General features: G+C 41.5%; 1 protein-coding gene across 1 annotated transcript in view; it reads right to left on the bottom strand.

The window, feature by feature from the left end:
- The window catches only part of ANXA3 (annexin A3), a 53,835-nt gene extending 41,336 nt beyond the window's left edge, over window positions 1–12,499 (bottom strand). The window contains exons 1-2 of the mRNA XM_024754080.1: window positions 12,371–12,499; window positions 9,344–9,396 (exon numbers count right to left, since the gene is read on the bottom strand). Of these exons, the coding sequence (XP_024609848.1) occupies window positions 9,344–9,358 (15 nt within the window). The 5' untranslated portion in view covers window positions 9,359–9,396; window positions 12,371–12,499. The remainder of the gene's footprint in view (window positions 1–9,343; window positions 9,397–12,370) is intronic.
- Window positions 12,500–19,875: the final 7,376 nt, after the last annotated feature.

The following is a 19,875-nucleotide window of genomic DNA, read 5'->3' as shown; positions in this document are numbered from 1 at the left end:
ATACCTTCTCCTCTTCACATTCCTTGCTCTCAATCTAAAACGTTTTCAACAGCAACAAGTTAGATTGTCAAATTACATTTTTTATTATAATTAAATATAAAAGAGGGACGCTCCCTCCTTGGTGGTTAAGCTTGGGTCAGGGAGTGGCAAGGAGCAGCCCTTTAATGTTCATTCCGTTCATTCCCAGGAAGCCTCTCTCTTTTCACTCAGATTGTATGGTATTTCTTTCCAGGGTTTGTCCTAAAACAAAGCTCTAAATGTTTTGATTTGAAATCCAGGTCTAACCTGTTTTTCATTAACTTCCTGCAGAGGACCATTTGTGAAACTCTCTGAGTGCCAGTATTTACCTAAAGCAGCTTCAGGAACCGTGGTTTGAAACACACACCAAATAGGAAGTTACAATCATGTCAAAAGTACCTAATCGGGCATGATGCCTATACTGCTTGGGATGTGAAAAGTCCATTTCCATGAAAATAGATGTAAGCCAGATCATCCAGCCCTGAGATGCAGTAGACAGGAGGGAGACCACAGAAGAAGTTCAGCACATCCACATGCATGTAACACAGGTGTCTGCTCCATACGCGGTTTAAATTTGCACGGTCGCGAAGAGCAAACACGCTAGGAAAGAAAGGTCTAGTTGGATGTCCCACCAAAGCAAGAAATGAAAGTGGATGGGGCTCTTACGAATCCTTTGTACCCAGTACCAAAAACATCCAAATGCCCGGGGCTGATGTCATCCATGGGGCAGAATTTGCAAGGCACCTGCCTTCCCAAAATTCCCTGCACGTTAGCACACTGCATCTTTCCTGGGAGCCCTACCACTGGTGTCCTTCCTCTGCAGAAATGGGAACACTGTATCCTCATGTGTCAAACTACACCAACCTTGTTCCCAGGAAAGAGAGGAAGGATGGGGTGGGGAAGGGAAGCTGTGCTCTCTAATTCTCACCAAGGACTTATTATGATGGGGTAGCTTCTCCTATTAGCAAGTTTCCACCTTAGATAAACCTTCCCCAACCTTTCCACCATCAAGCATCCCTTTTTGTATTTCTTCATGGACCCCATGTTTTGAGTGACCCTGCCTGCCAATCTGTATCTATTACAAAACGTTAACTCACTTTCCCCAGTCTTACTTGTGATTAAAGATGTAACTTCCAATCAGAGCTTCCTCCGATCAGCCTAAGAGAACCAGTACCTTAGTGCTGACAGCACTTTAGTAAAAAATACAGGAATATGACGTTTTGAAAACTCTCTGCAGCCTTGATGTAAGGTATATGTTTATGGGATAATAAAGATGTATCTGATCTTTGTCTTAGGTTCCAGCCACAGAGCTTCAAAAACCACTGGAATTTACTGAGCGATGGGATTGTCTTTACTGTGCTAATGAGGTGAGTCATGGAGGCCCATGAGATAGCTGTAGCATCAGGCTGGTTACTAAAAAGACCCAGCCATGTGATTAGAGGGTTGGCACTTTGGGAACGCAAGGGGACTGGAGACCGAATTCAATCGTGGCCAGTGACTTAATCAGTCACGGCTATGCAATGAAACTCCAGAAAAAGCTCTGGATGCCGAGGCTCAGAGAAGCTCCCCGGCTGGTTGAACACACTGATGTGCAGGAAAGGTGAGGTGCCCTGACTCCACGGGGAGAGGGCTTGGAAGCTCTGCATCCAGGGCCTTTCCAGAGTTTGCTCTATGCGTAGGTTTTATAATAAAAACTGTAATGGTAAGTATAGCACTTCCAGTGAATTCTATGAGGTGTTCTAGAGACTTACTGATCAGGGTCATGGAAAGCTCCTAATTTATAGCCCCTGGGTCAGAACAGCAGGTGACTCTGAGACCTGCCGCTGGTGTCTGAAGTGAGGCTTGAGCCCTTAAACCTGTCGAGTCTGATGCTAGTCCTAGGTAGTGCCATAATTGTACTGCGGTCCAGCCACTGGGAGTGAGAAGAGAGCATTATCTTTAAATATATATAAGCATCCAAACCCATAGAATGCCTTTAAATACATATAAACATCCAAACCCATAGAATGTACAACACCAAGAGTGAGCTGTAATGTAAACTATGGACTTTGGGTGATAAAGATGTACCAGTGTAGGTTCATCAATTGCAACAAATGAATCCCTCTGGTGGGGGATGTTGACAATGGGGGAGGCCATGCATGTGTGGGAGACAGAGGGCACATGGGGAACCTCTTAATTTTGCTGATGTGCAGGAAAGGTGAGGTGCCCTGACTCCTCTTAATTTTGCTGTGAACCTAAAACTCCTCTAAAAAATAGTCATAGTATATATATATATATATACATACATAAATGCAAGAAAATACTAAAAATAGGCGTGGTCAGAAAACATCTATTTGGGGAAAATCCATTGGTTTCAGAGGGCTCTGAGAGAAGCATTCCAATGGGGAGGAGGATGCTGTTGATGTGTACTAAAACCAGGCCCAGGAAACAGGCAGAAGCTTCTTCACTAAAACAGTTGCAGGGATATTAAGTATCAAGGAATACGTTTTTAGAAAAAAGCTAATATACCGAAATGATAATGATTACATCTACTGAGTGCTTACTACATGCCAGGTACTGTTCATGCATTTCACATGAACTGACTGAATGCCTTCAAAGCCTAGATGACGTAGGTACTGTTATTACACTTATTTTACAGATGAGGAAACAGACATAGCAAGAGACTAAGTAATTTGCTCAAGGTCACATTCAAGAGTTTGCCTTTTAATCAATTAGAGAGTCATGAAAAGTAGAACTGGGGTTGTGGCTGGATGGTCTTCTTTCTGCTCCGGTAGAGCCCATTGCACTAGGTAGACGCTGCTTTCATTGTTTAGCTACCCTTTGGATGAACTCCTTCATGTTAACAGGCAGTTATATTTTGATAAAGTTTCTTTTATCCCCTGGTTCCAGAGTCTTTCTATGTTCCCCTTCCTCATTTTGCAAATTAGCATTTGGAATGGGGAAGGAACAGTATATAGTTAGTTCGGATGTTACAACAGTTCACGATTATAGTGATTATGAGCTAATGTTGAACAATTTTAGTAGCATAATAAAAATATTAATTTGAGGGTTCAAATAGTTATGCATTCATTACTATTCTGTAAAAGTAAGTTAGGAATTGACCAAGGAGCAAAGAGCTCAGAGTATTCCTATGAGAAAGCCAGCCTCGTAGAAGGCACACATAGGAAAAATACTGCTATGGTATCTTACTAAAAATGTTCCAAGACTTTCTCATTTGTGTGTTGCCTGAGCGCTTGCTATAGATGTAAAGGCAACATGTGACAAAGACCTTGAGTTCAAAGAGTGCAAACTGATAAGATACCAGGCTCTCTCATCAGGAGTGAAGTAGTAGAACCCAAGCCTGAACAGAGATACACAGGTTTCCCCCGTTATCTTAATGCAGAGCACCTCTATGAAACTTTCCATAAGCTGAAATGGCGTAAAGCCAAGGGTAATACCCCAGATTTTCAAAAGTTCATTTTATGCCACTTCAGTTTTAAGAAAGACCTACTTTAGGGCTTCCCTGGTGGCGCAGTGGTTGAGAATCTGCCTGCCAATGCAGGGGACACGGGTTCAAGCCCTGGTCTGGGAAGATCCCACATGCCGCGGAGCAACTGGGCCCGTGAGCCACAACCACTGAGCCTGCGCGTCTGGAGCCTGTGCTCCACAGAGAGAGAGGCCGCGACAGTGAGAGGCTTGCGCACCGCGATGAAGAGTGGCCCCCGCTTGCCACAACTAGAGAAAGCCCTCGCACAGAAACGAAGACCCAACACAGCCAAAATAAATAAATAAATTTATTTAAAAAAAAAAAAAAAAAAAGAAAGACCTACTTTAATACATTGACGGCATAAAAGCAAAAATCCTCTTTGGATTTCTTTCAGTTACCAAAAACAGGTACAGGCATATCATGTCTTTATTGCACTTCATTTTGCTTTGCAGACATTGTGTTTTTACAACTGAAGGTTTGTGACAACCCTACATCAAGCAAGTATATCAGCGCCATTCTTCCAAGAGCATTTGCTCATTTCGTGCCTCTGTGTCGTATTTTGGTAATTCCAGCAATATTTCAAACTTTTTCATTATTACTGTATTTGCTATGGTGATCTGTGTGCAGTGATCTTTGATGTTACTATTGCAAAAAAAGATTATGACTCCCTGAAGGCTCAGATGCTGGTTCGCATTTTTTATCAATAAAACATTTTTAAATTAGAGTATGTACATTGTTCCTTTAGACAGTGCTATTCTACACAACAGACTACAGTATAGTGTTAACATAACTTTTTTATCAGCTATATTCCCCATGTTGTACAATATATCCTTATAGTTTATTTTATACTTAACAATTTGTAACTCTTTACTGCCCTACCCTTATATTGTACCCCACCACTGGTAATCACTAGTTTGTTCTCTATACTTATGACTCTCCTTCTCTTTTGTTATATTTACTAGTTTGTTGAATTTTTGGATTCCACATATGTGATATCATACATTATTTGTCTCTGCCTGACATTTCACACAGTATAATGCCCTCCAAGTCCATCCATGTTGCTGCAAATAGCACAATTTCATTCTTTTAATGGCTGAGTAGCATTCCATTGTATGTATGTGTGTGTGTGTGGGGAATATATATATATATATATATATATATATATACACACACACACACACGCACACGCACACACACACACACCCCACATCTTTATCCATTCATCTGTTCTGTTGATGGCTTAGGTTGTTTCCATATCTTGGCAATTGTAAATAATGCTTCTATGAACATTGGGCTGCATGTATCTTTTCAAATTAGTGTTTTGGGGTTTTTTTGGATATATATCCAGGAGTGGAATTGCTGGGTCATATGGTCAAAACTAAACTACTTTAAGTTTTTTGAGAAACCTCCATACTGTTCTCCACAGACGCTGCACCAATTTACATTCCCACCAACAGTGTAGGAGGGTTCCCTTTTCTCCACACCCTCTCCAGCATTTATTGTTTGTAGATTTTTTTATGACAGCCATTCTGACAGGTGTGAGATGATATCTCATTGTGGCTTTAATTTGCATTTCTCTGATGACTAAGGATGTTGAGCATCTTTTCACGTGTCTGGTGGCCATCTGCATGTCTTCTTTGGGAAAATGTCTATTCAGGTCTTCTGCCCACATTTTAATTGGGTTGTTTGCTTTTTTGATGTTGAGTTGTATGAGTTGTTGATATATTTTGGATATTAACTCCTTATCGGTCATATCATTAGCAAATATTTCCTCACATTCAGTAGGTCGCCTTTTCATTTTGTCAATGGTTTCCTTTGCTATGCAAAAACTTTAAGCCTAATTAGATCCCGTTTATTTATTTTTGTTTTTACTTCCTTTGCTTTAGGAGACAGATCCAAAAAATATTGCTACAATTCATGTCAAAGAGTGTTCTGCTAATGTTTTCTTCTAGGAGTTTCATGGTTTCCAAAACATAACTTTTATATGCACTGGGAAACCAAAAAATTCTTGCGACTTGCTTTATTGCGATACTTGTTTTATTGCAGTGGTCTGGAACCAAACTGCAATGTCTCCAATGTGTGCCCATACTAACATAGATCTTTCATAAAAGCAAAGTTATGTAATGCAAACTTTCGAAAAGTGCGGCTACCATATTCAAAAATTTTAACAAAGGAAATAGTAATGCAACATCTGAAACAATGAGAGGGTTCCAACACTCCTAGATAGAATATACAGACTTAGGAAACCAGCTAATCTTTCATCTCCAACAGTAATGTACTGAAATTGCAACCGAAATCTTCCCTCTTGATCATATCACTCTAATAAACTCACCATACACTGGTAAACACAAATGATCAACCATGTTGTAGAAAAGCATGGACTGATTGCTCATTTGTGTTTGGGTGTGTACGTGCTTTTGTGTTAAGAGGGAAAAACAGAACAGATAAAACAGTGATAAGAGTATTTACAGAAATCTGAGAGTTTTCTAAATTGTGGTTAAAAAAAGTATAACATAAAATTTACCACTTTAAACATTTTTAAGTGTACAGTTCAGTAGCGGAGAGAATATTCACATTGTTGTAAAACAGATCTCCAGAACTTGACTTTTTCCATTGTATGGAACTAGAACTCTATATCCATTAAGCAACAAATTCCCCTTTCCCCCTCCCCACAGACTCTGGCAACTACAATTCTGTTTTCTGCTTCTATGAATTTGACTACTTCAGATACCTCATATAAATGGAATCATACAGTATTTTGTCTTCTTATTCCTGGCTTATTTCTCTTAGCATAATGTCCTCAGGGTTCATCTATGTTGCAGCATACGTCAGAATTTCCTTCCTTTTAAAGGCTAAATATTCCACAATATGCATACCCCACGTTTTGTTTATCTATTCATCCATCAACGGACACTTGGGTTGCTTCCAGCTTTTAGCTATTGTGAATGATACTGCTGTGAACACAAGCGTGCAAATATCTCTTCAAGATCCTGCTTTCAATTCTTAGGATATTTATCCAGAAGTGGGATTGCTGGATCACATGGTAATTCTATTTTTAATCTGTTGAGGAACCACCATACTGTTTTCCATAGTAGCTCTGAGTTGTTTTTAATATTTGCTCTCAGATATCTCACTCATAAATGTTAGTTCTTTAATTGGAGACAGGAGGAAAACAGGAAAGAAAAAGCGAGGCAGTAGGAGCCCCTCTCTGACTAGGGCCTCTTTCTTCACTCGAGCTCCCCAATCTCCCCTCCTGCCCACAGCACAGCTTCCCTTTTCTAGTCTATTCCCGTCCCTTCTTTCCTGCTGCCTGATGCCCAATGCTACCATCCCCTTGTGGTGGGCAGAATAATGGCTCCCAAATAAAATGTCCACACGGTAATCCTCGGACCCTGTGAATGTGATATGTTACATGACTAAAGGGACTTTGAGGATGCAATTATGGTTCCAAACCTTAAAATAGGGAAATCAGCCTGGATTACCCAGGTGGGCCCAATCTAATGATGTGAGCACTTAACAGCACAGAACTGTCTCCAGCTGGAGGAAGTAGAGGACGGCAGAAGAGAGATGTCCCAGAAGGGCAAGCTAGAGAGACTGCAAGCGTGAGAAGGATTCCATGCACCGCTGCTGTTCTGAGATGTAGGGGGCCACACACAAGGACTGGCAATGGCCTCCAGGAGATAAGGATAGCCCCCACTGACAGCCAGCAAGGCACTCAGTCTCACAACTGCAAGGAACTAAATTTTGCCGACAACCTAAATAAGCTCAGAGGTGGATTCTTCCCAAAGTCTCAGAAAGGAATGCAGCCCTGCCAACTCCTTGATCTTTGCGCTATGAGACCCATTTTGGGCTCTAACATATAGAACTGTGTGGAGATAATAAAGGGGTATTGTTTTAAGTTGCTAAATGTGTGGTGATTGTTTATGGAAGCAGTAGGAAACAAATACACCCTCTCTCACACTCACCTGGATCTCTCCCAGCCCTTCAGAAATGTGCCATAACTTGGAAGGTGTCAGCTGGAGAGCCTGAACAACTAATTCCATGTCGATTCACTAATGGACAAGGGCTAGAGGGAGACTAATTTTTTGGAGAGATGAAATTTTTTTTCATCTGACTCTACTAGATATCCATAATAGCAGCAGGAATTTCAGACCTGGAAAGGGGGAGATCAGCCTACTGGCCAGTGACAGAAAATAACCTGGGACCAAGCAAAGCCTCACAATAGCACATCTACCGACACCGACACCGCGCCTTACAAGGCCTGCTCACGCCTCCATATGGGTTACTCTTGAAGCCTCTCTGCCCCTCGCTTACAAAATACAATGTATTTTCATCATTAAAAAAAATCAGAGGGACTTCCCTGGTGGTCCAGTGGTTAAGAATCTGTGCTTCCAATGCAGGGGGCTCGGGATCGATCCCTGGTCGGGGAACTAAGATCCCACAGGCCGTGTGAATGGCCCCATAAAAAAAAGAAAAAAAATTTTAAAAAAAGAATCAGAGCACAGAAGGTGATGCACTGAAAGTGCCCCTGCTCATAGTTCCACCTTTCCAGAAAGTTTTCATGTAATACAGTCCTTATGTGTCTGTTTTTTTTCTTTTCTTTTTTTCTTTCTCTAAAACAGAATCACTCTGTATGTACTATTCTGTAACTGGATTTTTTTTTGATTAATATATCTCTGGAATTTTTTTTGTCAATACATAGACAGCGGACTTCTCAGTTTTTAAATGATTACATAAAAATGGCTATAAGTTACAATTGATAAATATCATAACCCATGGATGGCCATTTAGTCTGTGTATTTTCATTAGTACAAATGAATACCCATCAGCCTTTATTTCTTCAACCTTATGCAAGTGTATCTATATGATAAATACCCAGAAGTGGAACTACTGGGTTACACAGGGTGAGCATTTAAACATTGACAGATATGGCCAAAATACCATCCCCAAAGAGTGCCAACTTTACTCTCCTATGAGAGTGCCCATCTTGCCCACATCCTCTGCAACACTGGTCTTCTTACATGTTTTTTTCACCTTTACCAATACTTAGATAGAAATGATTTCTCATTGTGTTATTTACATTTCTTTATTTCTCAGTAAGGTATAGCACCTTTTCATATGTTTGTTGGACATTTATAATTCTTTTTGTATCCTATTCATGTCCCTCACAAATTTTTCCATCAAGTTCATTTTTCTTATTGATGTAGTGAAGTTATTTTTATGTTAATGAAATGAGACTCTTGTCAAATGTGCTGCAAATCCTATTTTCTGTGGGTTGTCTTCTGACTCCAGTAATATATTGTATGCCATCATAAATTATAAATTTGGGTTTCATTCAATAGATCAATATTTTTCTTTTAGGCTTTCGGTTTGTATCTTGGTTGTAACTGCCTTCCCCACTCCAAGATTATTTTTAAAATTCACCCATATTTTGTCTTTTTCATTTCGGTATTTTATCCATCTGAAATTTAGTTTCATGTAAGAAGGGAGAAGGAATACAGATTTACTTTTCCCCTGAAACAGTGAGAAGTTTTCCTTAACATCATTTATTGAATAAGCCATCTTCTCCTCTCTGATATGAAATGTCTTTTTCTTATAATAAATTCCCAAGTCACATAATTTATTGTCTATTATTGACCTCCCTGCTTTGGTGTCAGTACAAATTATTTTAACTATGTACCTTTACAATACATTTTAATATTTTCTTATTTTTAGACATCCTCTAGCTTTTGGGGCATGTTAATTTTTTCACATAAACCTTTTATCAACTTATAAAATTTTTTCTTAGTATTTTGATTTTCTGTATTTTGATTTGACTCAGATAAGTTACTGTGCTATGAAGGCTTGATTTTTACTTACCCAGATAGATGCCATGATATCCCACCTTTCTCTTGAGTTGAGATCACACTAACCTATTAAAAGGAAAAAAAAAAAAAAAGTACGAACAGTATCAATCTGGGATTCAGAACACAATAATCTCAGCCTAACCCTTAATCTCTAATCCAGAAAACAGAAGTCAACATTCAAAGAGAAACCACCTCTGGAAGAGGATGTTTCTCTAACATCAAGTACTGCATTTGCTAAATAAACATCACCGAACACCAACTATCTATCTACAAGGGACTGTGCTAGACCTGTGAAGGGCTCAAAACAAGAGAGAAAAAAAATCTCTGTACCTAAGAGGTTTGCAAATATGTTTCCTGGGAGCCAATTTTTGGCTCATTTAACATCCAGGAGAACTACAATGATTGTTGACTTCTTTTAACTGCCATCATAGGGAACAACAAAAACTTGTCCCCCTCCCCCGGTTTTCAGCTGGCTTCAGTTTGATCCCTCGTGTTTGTGAATCTTCATTTACATTTTACAAGGCTTCAAGTCTACAGCCTGTTATAAACAGACATGCCTGCTCTTTGAGGAAGGTCTAGTCCTTGGTAGGGCCCATAGGTGAAAAAGGGCAATTCTTTGATGGATGCCTGGTTGGGAACCCAGATACACTTTCATATGTAGACGTTATTCAAACATGCTGGCAAATCTCCAGGATTGGCTTAGAAATAAAGTTGCTCCCACCCTTACTGGGAACAAAATATTCTAAAAATTCAGTGATAGCCCCAGAGCAATGTGCAATAGGAAATGACACTATTAGTCTCTGGAATTTAAATATTTCTAGGGACTTGATTTTCTCAGGCTTTCTGTAGGGGAGGGCAGTCAGCTTTCTAGTTACAAGGGCTAAGGGCTACATCCCTCTAAATATACAGCAGATACAAAATATCATTAGTTCTGGTTTTGCCTCTTAAAGCTAGACACAATTTCTTTGAGCCTCAGTTTCCTCATCTGTAAAAAGGGGACAGGATGGCTGTTGCTGGCACTAAATGAAATAATACGTGTAATCACATCAGCTAATGTTTTGAGTTCTTCCTATGTTGCAGGTTAATATAAAAAAACACAATAGAGAATTCCCTGTCGGTCCAGTGGTTAAGACTCTGCACTTTCACTGCCTGGCAGGTTTAATCCCTGGCTGGGGAACTAAGATACCACAAGCTGCGCGGCTTGGCCAATAAATAAATAAAAATTTAAAAAAATTAAGAAACATTATAAGGTCAATTCCAAAAGGCTGGAGATTTTTGTCAAGTTTTTTCACTGAGGCACAAAAGTACTAAATAAAAATGCTTATTGAATGAATGAATGATATCAGCCTCACAATAATCCAGGGGAGCTGGGTATCATTAAGAACATCTCCACTTTGCAAATGAAGAAGTTGGGGCACAGAGAGGTACAGTCGATCTCTCAGCATCCACGGTTCCAGGCCCCCTTCCCCCACCTTGCCCCGAGTTTACCCAAATCCTCAGATGCTCAAGGTCCCTATATGCAAAGGCACAGTACAGTCTCCTTACCCGCGGGTTCTGCATCCGCTGATTCCACCAACTGCGGTTCGACTTTGAAACCCGCAGCTACAGAGGGCCGACTGTACTATAACGTTCCAGTCTCACAGCGAGTAAGTGTCCCTCTACGGAACCTAGGCAGTCACAGTCCAAGGGTATACATTTAACCCCCAAGCTTCTGCCTTACCCAAGTGCCCCGCCCATACACTGTCAAAGCTAATGCTCAATATGTGTTGATTCAGTATACTTTGTAAATTACAAACATTTACTACTGATTTCAGTTTTAAGAAGTGAAAAATTACTCCACAGTGGAGGCTAAATGACCTAACAGAACCTTAAACATCCTTTTCTGAAAGAGATTAGAGCGTTTACATCATTTTCTTTACTTCCTCCTGGGTCCCTATATTTACGCCGATGTCTACAGAACCACGCGGCTCTGGGAACAAGCTTCTGGTTTTCTTTACATCTTTGAATTTCCTTTCTCGTCAGTTTGAAGTTTTCTGCCTTCATGAAAGCCAATGGCGGTATCTTTGTAGAATAATGTTTTTATGAGTTACAATTTTCATGAAGTTGATTTTTAGAAAGTTGTAAATGTAGCTCTGGCAGAGGACAGAGTCTGACTGTGTAGAACACAAATCCTTGGAAATAATTTAGCCGGGCAGTGTTACAACCTTCTGATTAGCAGCCCGAGGGGCCTCCAGAGACCCAGAAGCTCCTTGACCCAGAAGCTCCTTGACCCGGCAGAAACCACAATTTCCTATATATGGTCACTTGCAAACAAGTACTCAGATGCTCTACCTGCTGACTCAAATGCCAGGGGAATGATTCAGGTCCAGTGAATCAGACTCTTGGAATCAAAGAAAAAGGTGAGTCTTTTCATGGAAAAGCAAACTTCTCGGACTCCCAAAGCCCAATATGTAAATACACTTTTCTCCTACCTCCTAAAAAAATTAAGTGACATAAAGTAAATTGCCTAAGTGAAGAGGAGGGACGTGCTCACAAGGATGGGTGGGGCTTCAAGTCCTCAGAACAGAGCTTGGAGCCAGCCCCTCTTACGACGCCAGGGACCGGGAGAACTATTCCGACTCTCCGCTCTTTTTCTGTTCCCAAGACCTGAGGGTGGGGAGAGCCAAGATGGCCAACTGTATCCCTGCGCGGCTAGCTGTGACGAAAAGCCAAGGGTCGAGGGCGCCGGGACAGCTGGTCAGCTTGCGCCCCGCCCCGAGCAGAACTGGGTGACCCTCCCAGGACAAGCAGTTCTGCTGCTCGGGGCCTCAGCTTCCTCGATTCTGAAACGGGGGCGGTGGCCTCCACGCCCGCCGGGGCCCCTGGGGCCCTGCACTCCGCAGCCGGGTCGGTACGTGGCGTGGGTGCCAGCCCAGGGCGCTGACCCGTGGCCGCGCTGCGCTCGCTGGGGAACCGGCCGAGGCGCGACCCTGGCTCCAAGCTGCGGGGCAGCCGGGGTGGCTGGTGAGGCTCCCGGCGACGCGGGGGAGGCTGAACTTACCTGGAGCGCGGCCCCAGGAACGGGAGTGCGGAAGAGCGGCCAGCGAGGGAGTGCGCCCCGGACAACGCTGCTCCGCGCTCGCTCCCGCCCGTGGCCGGACCGCGCCCCTTCCTCCCGCCCCTCCACCGCCTCCCGACTCCACCTGATCGCCACCGGAGGCTGGGAAAGGAAGCCGCGCCCCGCGGCCGTCCGGGCGCCAGTTCCGCGCAGGCGCGCCTTCGGCCCTTCGCCCTCGGCGACTTTAAAACTCTACCGCCCTAGTCTCGCATCATCCTCAAAGTGAAACCCATGTCCTCGATTTTCACTTCTCCTTAACTTACATTAAGCTTTTCTTCAGATTTAGTGCAAGCTTGTTTTGTTCTAGGCGTTGTGGATTCAGAGATCAGACAGTCCCCACTCCCAAGAAGCTCAGGGCCTGGTACGGGATGACGAACAGCTAAACACTAATAATCCGTAACACTTATCTAGCATTTCCTTTGTGCCGGACACTGTTCTGAATTCTTCACAGATATGCACTAATTTAAATCTTACCATAAACCTATAAGGTAGATACTATTAGCCCCATTTTATAAATGAGAAAACTGAGACACAGAGAGATTAGGTAAAATGAGCAAAGTCACAGAGGGAGTAAATGGCAGGTATTTTATCCTGCCAGGCAGGGAGAAATTTTCTTCTACCCTTCTAGGTTCTCCTGGCTGCTCTAAGAATTAAAATGACATGAGACACATTAACGGAGAAAAATACACAAAAGTATCACTGCATCCTCACACCGTGGAAGGGACAAGAGAGCTCTCTGGAGACCCTTTTACAAGGGCACTAATCCCATTCAAGAAGGCTCCACACTCAGGGCCCAACAACCTCCCAAAGACCCCACCTCCAAGGACCATTGCTCTGGGGATTAGGATATCAACATATTAATTTTGGGGGGACACAAACATTCAGATCATAGCAAGCAGTTTATAATAACTCCCACAGCCTCTCCTTAAAAACACTGCTATTAAAAATGTTAATTGTAAATCTTTGAAAGATACCAAGAATAAACGATAATATAATAATATTGTTACCTGTGTACTCATCACCCAGTTTTATCAAATCTTAAACATTATGCTGTATTTTTTCAAGACAGTTTAAAAGGTATGTTGATACAATTGATGTTCCTTTTGTGCTTTTCCTGACCCATTTCCCGCACTCTTTCTCCAAAGATAACCCAGTAGTATACACAGTGTTATTATTCTCATGCATGTTGTTATACTTGTTTCAAAATATTGATATAGCCATAAACATATGATACTCTTTAGCAGATTTTTAAACTTTAAATATATGGTATCATGATGTATATTCTGCCACTGGCTCTTTCTGTTCAATGCTAGCTACTCTAGTAGCAATTGTTCATCATTCATTTTAAGTGCTGTATAGTATTCCATTTTATGGCCATATCATGGTTTGTTCCTCATTCTCCTGATCATGGGTATTACATCGTTTCAATATTTTGCTACTTTGAATAATGCTGCAATGAACATTATTTTACACAGCTTCTTGTTCACAGGTGTGTGAATTGATGACATTACCATTTGAAAATAAAATAAGGATAGAAAGGGAGAAATTTTTGACTGTATGGCGTAGGGAGTGATTGGTTACTAGGAGATGTGAACAGGCATACAGATTAGTTTAGTTCAATGATTAGTTTTTTGTTTTTTAATTAATTTATTTATTTTTGGATCTGTTGGGTCTTCGTTGCTGCATGGGCTTTCTCTAGTTGAGGCAAGTGGGAGCTACTCTTCCTTGCGGTGCGCGGGCTTCTCATAGGGGTGGCTTCTCTTTTGCCGAGCACGGGCTCTAGGCGCGTGGACTTCAGTAGTTGCAGCACGCGGGCTCAGTAGTTGTGGCTCGTGGGCTCTAGAGCGCAGGCTCAGTAGTGTGACGCACGGGCTTAGTTGCTCCACGGCATTGGGATCCTGGACCAGGGCTCGAACCCGTGTCTCCTGCACTGGCAGGCAGATTCTTAACCACTGCACCACCAGGGAAGTCCCAATGATTAGTTTTTAATCAGGGCTGTATTGTGAAAACTTTTAAGAGGATGAACAAATGTATCAGTTAGCTGCTGCCACCATAATGCTATATAACAAACCACCCTCAAACACAGGGGCTTAAAACAAATCATTTATGTATTCTCTCAGCTCTGCAGGATGGCTGAGATGTCTCTGCTTCATAGGTCCATTCTGGGTCCATTCTGGCTGAAGGGGCAACAGCTACTAGGAGGAAGTTCTTCTCCTGGTGACATCAGAGTACAAGAGGGCGCACCCAACTATGCACGCATGTCTCAAGCCCTTGCTTGCGTCACTGCTGCTAACATCCTATTGGTCAAAGCAAGTAACATGACTGAGCCCAACGGCGAAGGAGGGGGAAGTATACTTTTCCCATTGGGGGTAGGGCAGTGAGGGGATAGTTCTGAACAGTAAGCTAACCCATCTTAGCAGCATACAGAGAGGCACTGGGGAGGAGTTGGGAGCTAGCGACATGGCCAAGCTTTGTCAAATGGAACAAGGACAACTACATCCAATATTCAGGTCTGGGGACAGGTAGAAATATTGAGAGTCTCTAGACCCCAGGAGAGTGTTAGGCATGGAAATCAGAGTTTCCTTGGAGAAAAAACTCAACCACTAAGCCAAATATTATTTTGGTGTTTGGGACTACAAAATAATCAACAATTTAGCTAACATTTTTTTTCAGTACCCATTACACTGTTCTAAATACTTTGCACACATCATCTTATTTAGTTTTCACCCCAACCAGATGTGGTAGGTCCTATTCTGTATCATTTTTAAGAGCTGCATAAACTGTACAGCCTGAATAAGACCTTGGCCCAAGGTTACATAGCCAGCAAATCATGTAGCTGAGATTCAAACCCAAGCAACTTGGCTCCAAAGCACTCAGCTACCGTGTACTGCTTATAAATCTACATATAATGCTGAGAGGTTGACCCCAAGGGCCCCTCAGGAATGAGGGGAGGAGAAAGGACCGGGCAGCAATCTAGGTGAAGCCATTCTTCTTTTAAGTTCAAAAGCTCTATAGTTATGTACACATTCTCTACCAACTGAAACTGGCATTACTCATGACCCCTGTCAGCTCAGCAGACAGGGAAGACATATAGACTAAATGGGTGCATGCACTGAGTGGGTCCCTTCCATTTCTGAAAGTAAATTTTTGAGCAAAAGAGACAATCTGCTGGTTTCCAGCAGCAGCAGGAGGGGGCTAGTGGTTTGGGTATTCTGGCTTCTGTGGTTCAAAACTCTGCCCCATATTATGATAGGCATATGTTGTAGGCAGAGTAATGGTCCCCAAAGATGTCCAACAACCCCTGGAATCTGTGAATATGTTACATTACACGGCAAGGGGGAATTGTGGTTGCAGATGGAATTAAGTTTGCTAATCAGCTGAACTTATTTGTTTCATATTCTTTTCCATATGGTTTATTAAAGGATATTGAATATAGTTCCCTGTGCTGTACAATAAGACCTTGTTGTTTATCCGTTCTATATATAATAATTTGCATCTGCTAACCCCAAACTCCCAATCCATCCCTTCCCCAGTCCCCCTCCCCCTTGCCAACCACAAGTCTATTCTCTGTGTCTGTGGATCTGTTTCTGTTTCATAGATAAGTTCATTTGTGTCATATTTTAGATTCCACATATAAGTCTAATCAGTTGACCTTAACGTAAGGAAATTATCCTGGATGATGTGGACCAAATGTAATCACAAGGGTCTTTGAGTGGGGAAGAGGCAAGCAGAATCTGAACTAGAGAGATGGTACAATGAGAAAGCTCAACTGGCCATTGCTGGCTTTGAAGATGGGAGCGGGTAATGATCTAAGGAACATAGGTGGTCTCTAGAAACTGGAAAAGGGAAGGAAATGGTTTCTCCCCTGGAGCCTTGAGATGGAATGCAGCCTGTCAACACCTTGAATTTAGCCTAGTAAGACCCATTTTGAACTTCTGGCCTGTAGAACTGTAAGCTGACATGTTCGTGTTGTTTTAAGCCACTTAATTTGTGGTGATCTGTTGCAGCAGCAAGAGGAAATGAATAGGAACATCTCTGGGCATGACCTACACTGGGTGTTGTTTACTGCTGCCTTCCAGGCAGTGCAGTTAGATCATCCTATCAGAGGCAAATTTTAATTGAATAATTGAATGGTCTTATTTCAAGTCTACAGACCAGCTTAAATTAGGTGTGATTACCTCTATTTTGAAAATACAGAGAGAGGCTCAGAGGGATTCAGTAACTTCTACAAGTTCTGTCCCACACAACCAGGAAGTAATAACGCTGGATTTATAGCCAGAAGGAAATGAGTAACAGGTGGTGTTTACCTGTAGGATTTATTTTAATCATTCCAGGTTCAGCGTTGAACTCTTTGGTTTCAGGATGGCAATTTTAAAATAAAATGCACTGTGTTTTTTTGAGGTTTTCTAGTTGTAACAACTGCCCAGTTACCACCATTTAGACTAGGATCATGCTATAGTGTATTTATAAAATTAATACTTTTCCCTCAACAGATGAGTTTTCTCAGAAGTAAATGTTAGGTGATAAAATGATAATAATGATAAATGCTAGGATCCCAGAAACCAGGTTTATAGTCACCCAGAAAAAAAAAAAAATTGTTTGATGAAACTTTCACCACTCTGAATACATTGAACCACTTGGTAGTTTTACAAGAAGCTAATTTTCCTATATTACCTTTCCTTTCTGCTAAAAAGAACAATTTGAGAGTCAAATATAAGACTTTAGAGCAAAGTTATTGAGGTATATTTTAAATGTATAGTAAAATGTGAGGGGAAAATTAACAAAAGCAGGTTAAATTGACCAAGCGGTTGTGGATATTATGTTTTCTCTCACAGTTGTGAGCTGAGCCGGCCCAGCATGAGAGAGCCGATTGCTAAATTTTCAGGAGTTTTGCAAGTAAACAGAGCCATTATGAAAAATTATATTAAATAAACACAATTGAATACATTACGTTAAAAGCAAAGGTACTCAAACGTTCTAATTCCTTGACATTTTACTGTTATTGATGATCTTGAGGTTATTTATGTTTACTTTATCTGTGTGGTAGAAATGCTATGTCAACTTGTGTTCTTGTGTATCTCTTCCCATCTCCATGTTCAGTGAAATTAGGTTAAATTCTGCCATGGTGAGGGCATATACAACACAAAAGCCAGCAAATGCTTCCAATCAGGCCTTCCCAGACACCAAAAGCTGGGTGTGAAATATTTATCAGCGTGCCACTGATTATAATAATGGGCAAATTTAAAATTAAGACAGGATTTGAGTTCAAGTGATTAATTATTTCTGATTTATATTAGAAAATTATAATCAAATGACACTGAATTTAAGGACTCTATTATAGTTCTGGCAGAAGAGAAATAGCAAACTAAAAGGGTTTGAATAGATAGTTTAAAAAAGGGACTCTATGGAAGCGTGGGCAGGGTTAAGTTAAAGGAATCCACAGGGGTGATGAAGCCAGAGGACTAGAGACAGGATGAAAGCATGGCTACCTCTAGGTCTGCATGGGCAAGTGAGGGACGGTGTTGTCAGAGCCTCAAGGACAGGGACAGTGGGAGGGGGCTGTCCAACAGGACCTGTGGCCCAGGAGGGATGCAGGCACTGCCAGAACCACAGCAAGGCAGTGGGGAGGGATAGACACCTTAACTTCTTTCCCATCAATGTCTCCATTTGGCCAATCTCAACCAAGGCCAAGGGTGCAAGAAAGCCTCGGAGAAGCAATTTCGGGAAGTCTGTTTCCTGGAGCATAAACAGGGCAGAGAATTGGTGTGAAGGCAAACTGAATAAGCAGCGCAGGGACTTTTGTGTGTTACTAGTATAGACAACTGGTTCATTTTGGAAACATTCCTTTAGTGAGAACGTTTAAGGGAGGCATCTTGAAACTTTTTTTTTTTTTTTTTAACAATTTACAGAAACTCTCCCAGTCTGAGATTCTAATAAACTTTTATAATTTGCTGGTCTTGGAGCTTGGTAGCCTGAAACCAAAATGAGCATGGGGATAAAATTCTGCTAGTTTTTTTAGAGAGAGTTGCACCGTGGGTCTATTTTGTTGTATCAATCAAGTGACTGAATTTTTCGGGACGAGCATTAAATTAGAGTTATAGGAGCTTTGGACCATTTTCAAGCAACATCAGTTTGTGCAAAGACTTGAAATTCTGGGATTCATATGGAACTTTCAAAGAAAATTATCCAGGACAGTGACCTGCAACTATTTCACCAGGACTGAATGAGGTAGAGAAGGTGAAGAAATCATTGCTCTTGATTGGCAGATGTGCCCGACATGTTATTGATATTGTTCCTAGGACTTTACCTGGGCCACTAGCTACTCAAGTAAGCCATTGAAAGGGCTCCTGCTTAGAGCTATCTCAGGCTCATTTGGGGATAGAATCTTTATTACTCACTGTGGCATCTTAATATTAAGTTGAGCGGTGTAAACTACTGATACTGGACTATTTTTAACTTATAAAATTAGGAATTTCATGGGGTTGAATCTAGTAGGATAGTCTCAATAGTCTCCCTCTCCTGTTCTCGTTATGTTTCTTCAAAACCCTAGTCTGTGAGATATTGCAAAATCTAAATGAGAACTCATTTTCTGCCACTTACCCCCAAGTTTCCTACATTGTATGGCCATGAAATTTCAGGTCTCAGGAAGCATTTTCATAGCCAGTCCTAACAATTCACAGATTGGCTCCTGATACAGCTTCTACATGGGAGAAATGCACCCCAGGGTTTAGAGCCTGCTGTAAGGCAAGGGACAATCATAGGAAATCGTGAGGAAGTAAAGTTTACACGAAGCCCATGACAGCATCTAAGGAAATCCTAGGTTTGGTTGTGGCATCTTTTCCCCCGATTTCATGAAAAAATGCTTTTTCAAGTCTTGCTGGGTTTGCAAATGTGCCATCAAAAGATGCCAACGGAGCCCTGCTGGCCACTGTCACTGGTTTCCCAGAGGGGACAAATGCACAGGCTTGCAGAATGCCTGGGCTAAGTTTCATTCTGACTCTGCCATTTTTCCTGCACGAGCCAGTAAATTCTTATTTGGAGCTTTGGTCATCTCCAGGGTGAGTCACGGACACTTAACAAATCTTTGTGCCTGTACAGAAGGACATAGCCATTTTCACACTATATCAAGTGTCATGAGAAGGTCTGATGATTATAAATATAGCGTAAATAATCATTGTATTGCACGTGGAGATTTTAGTTATTCCTCTTTGTTCTGGGGTTTCAACAGGTTGCAAAAGAAGAACTATGATAATATGGGGATAGGCAATTTATTCTTGATCTTAGCACAAGTAGCAAGTGTCTCGGATGCAACCCCTTCAAAGCGATTTTCTCCAAAAACCTTTGTCTCAAATTTTAGAATGATTCTGCCATCTCAATGGCATTGTCTTACATTAATGAGATGAAGAATCTAATGAGATGAACATAGCAAAAAAACCACAACCAGACTG

This window comes from Neophocaena asiaeorientalis, unplaced genomic scaffold (assembly GCF_003031525.2).
Source record: "Neophocaena asiaeorientalis asiaeorientalis breed wild unplaced genomic scaffold, Neophocaena_asiaeorientalis_V1.1 scaffold148, whole genome shotgun sequence".
Taxonomy (NCBI): Eukaryota; Metazoa; Chordata; class Mammalia; order Artiodactyla; family Phocoenidae; genus Neophocaena; species Neophocaena asiaeorientalis.
Note: the sequence above shows the minus strand (reverse complement) of the source record. Positions and strands in the feature narration are given on the sequence as shown.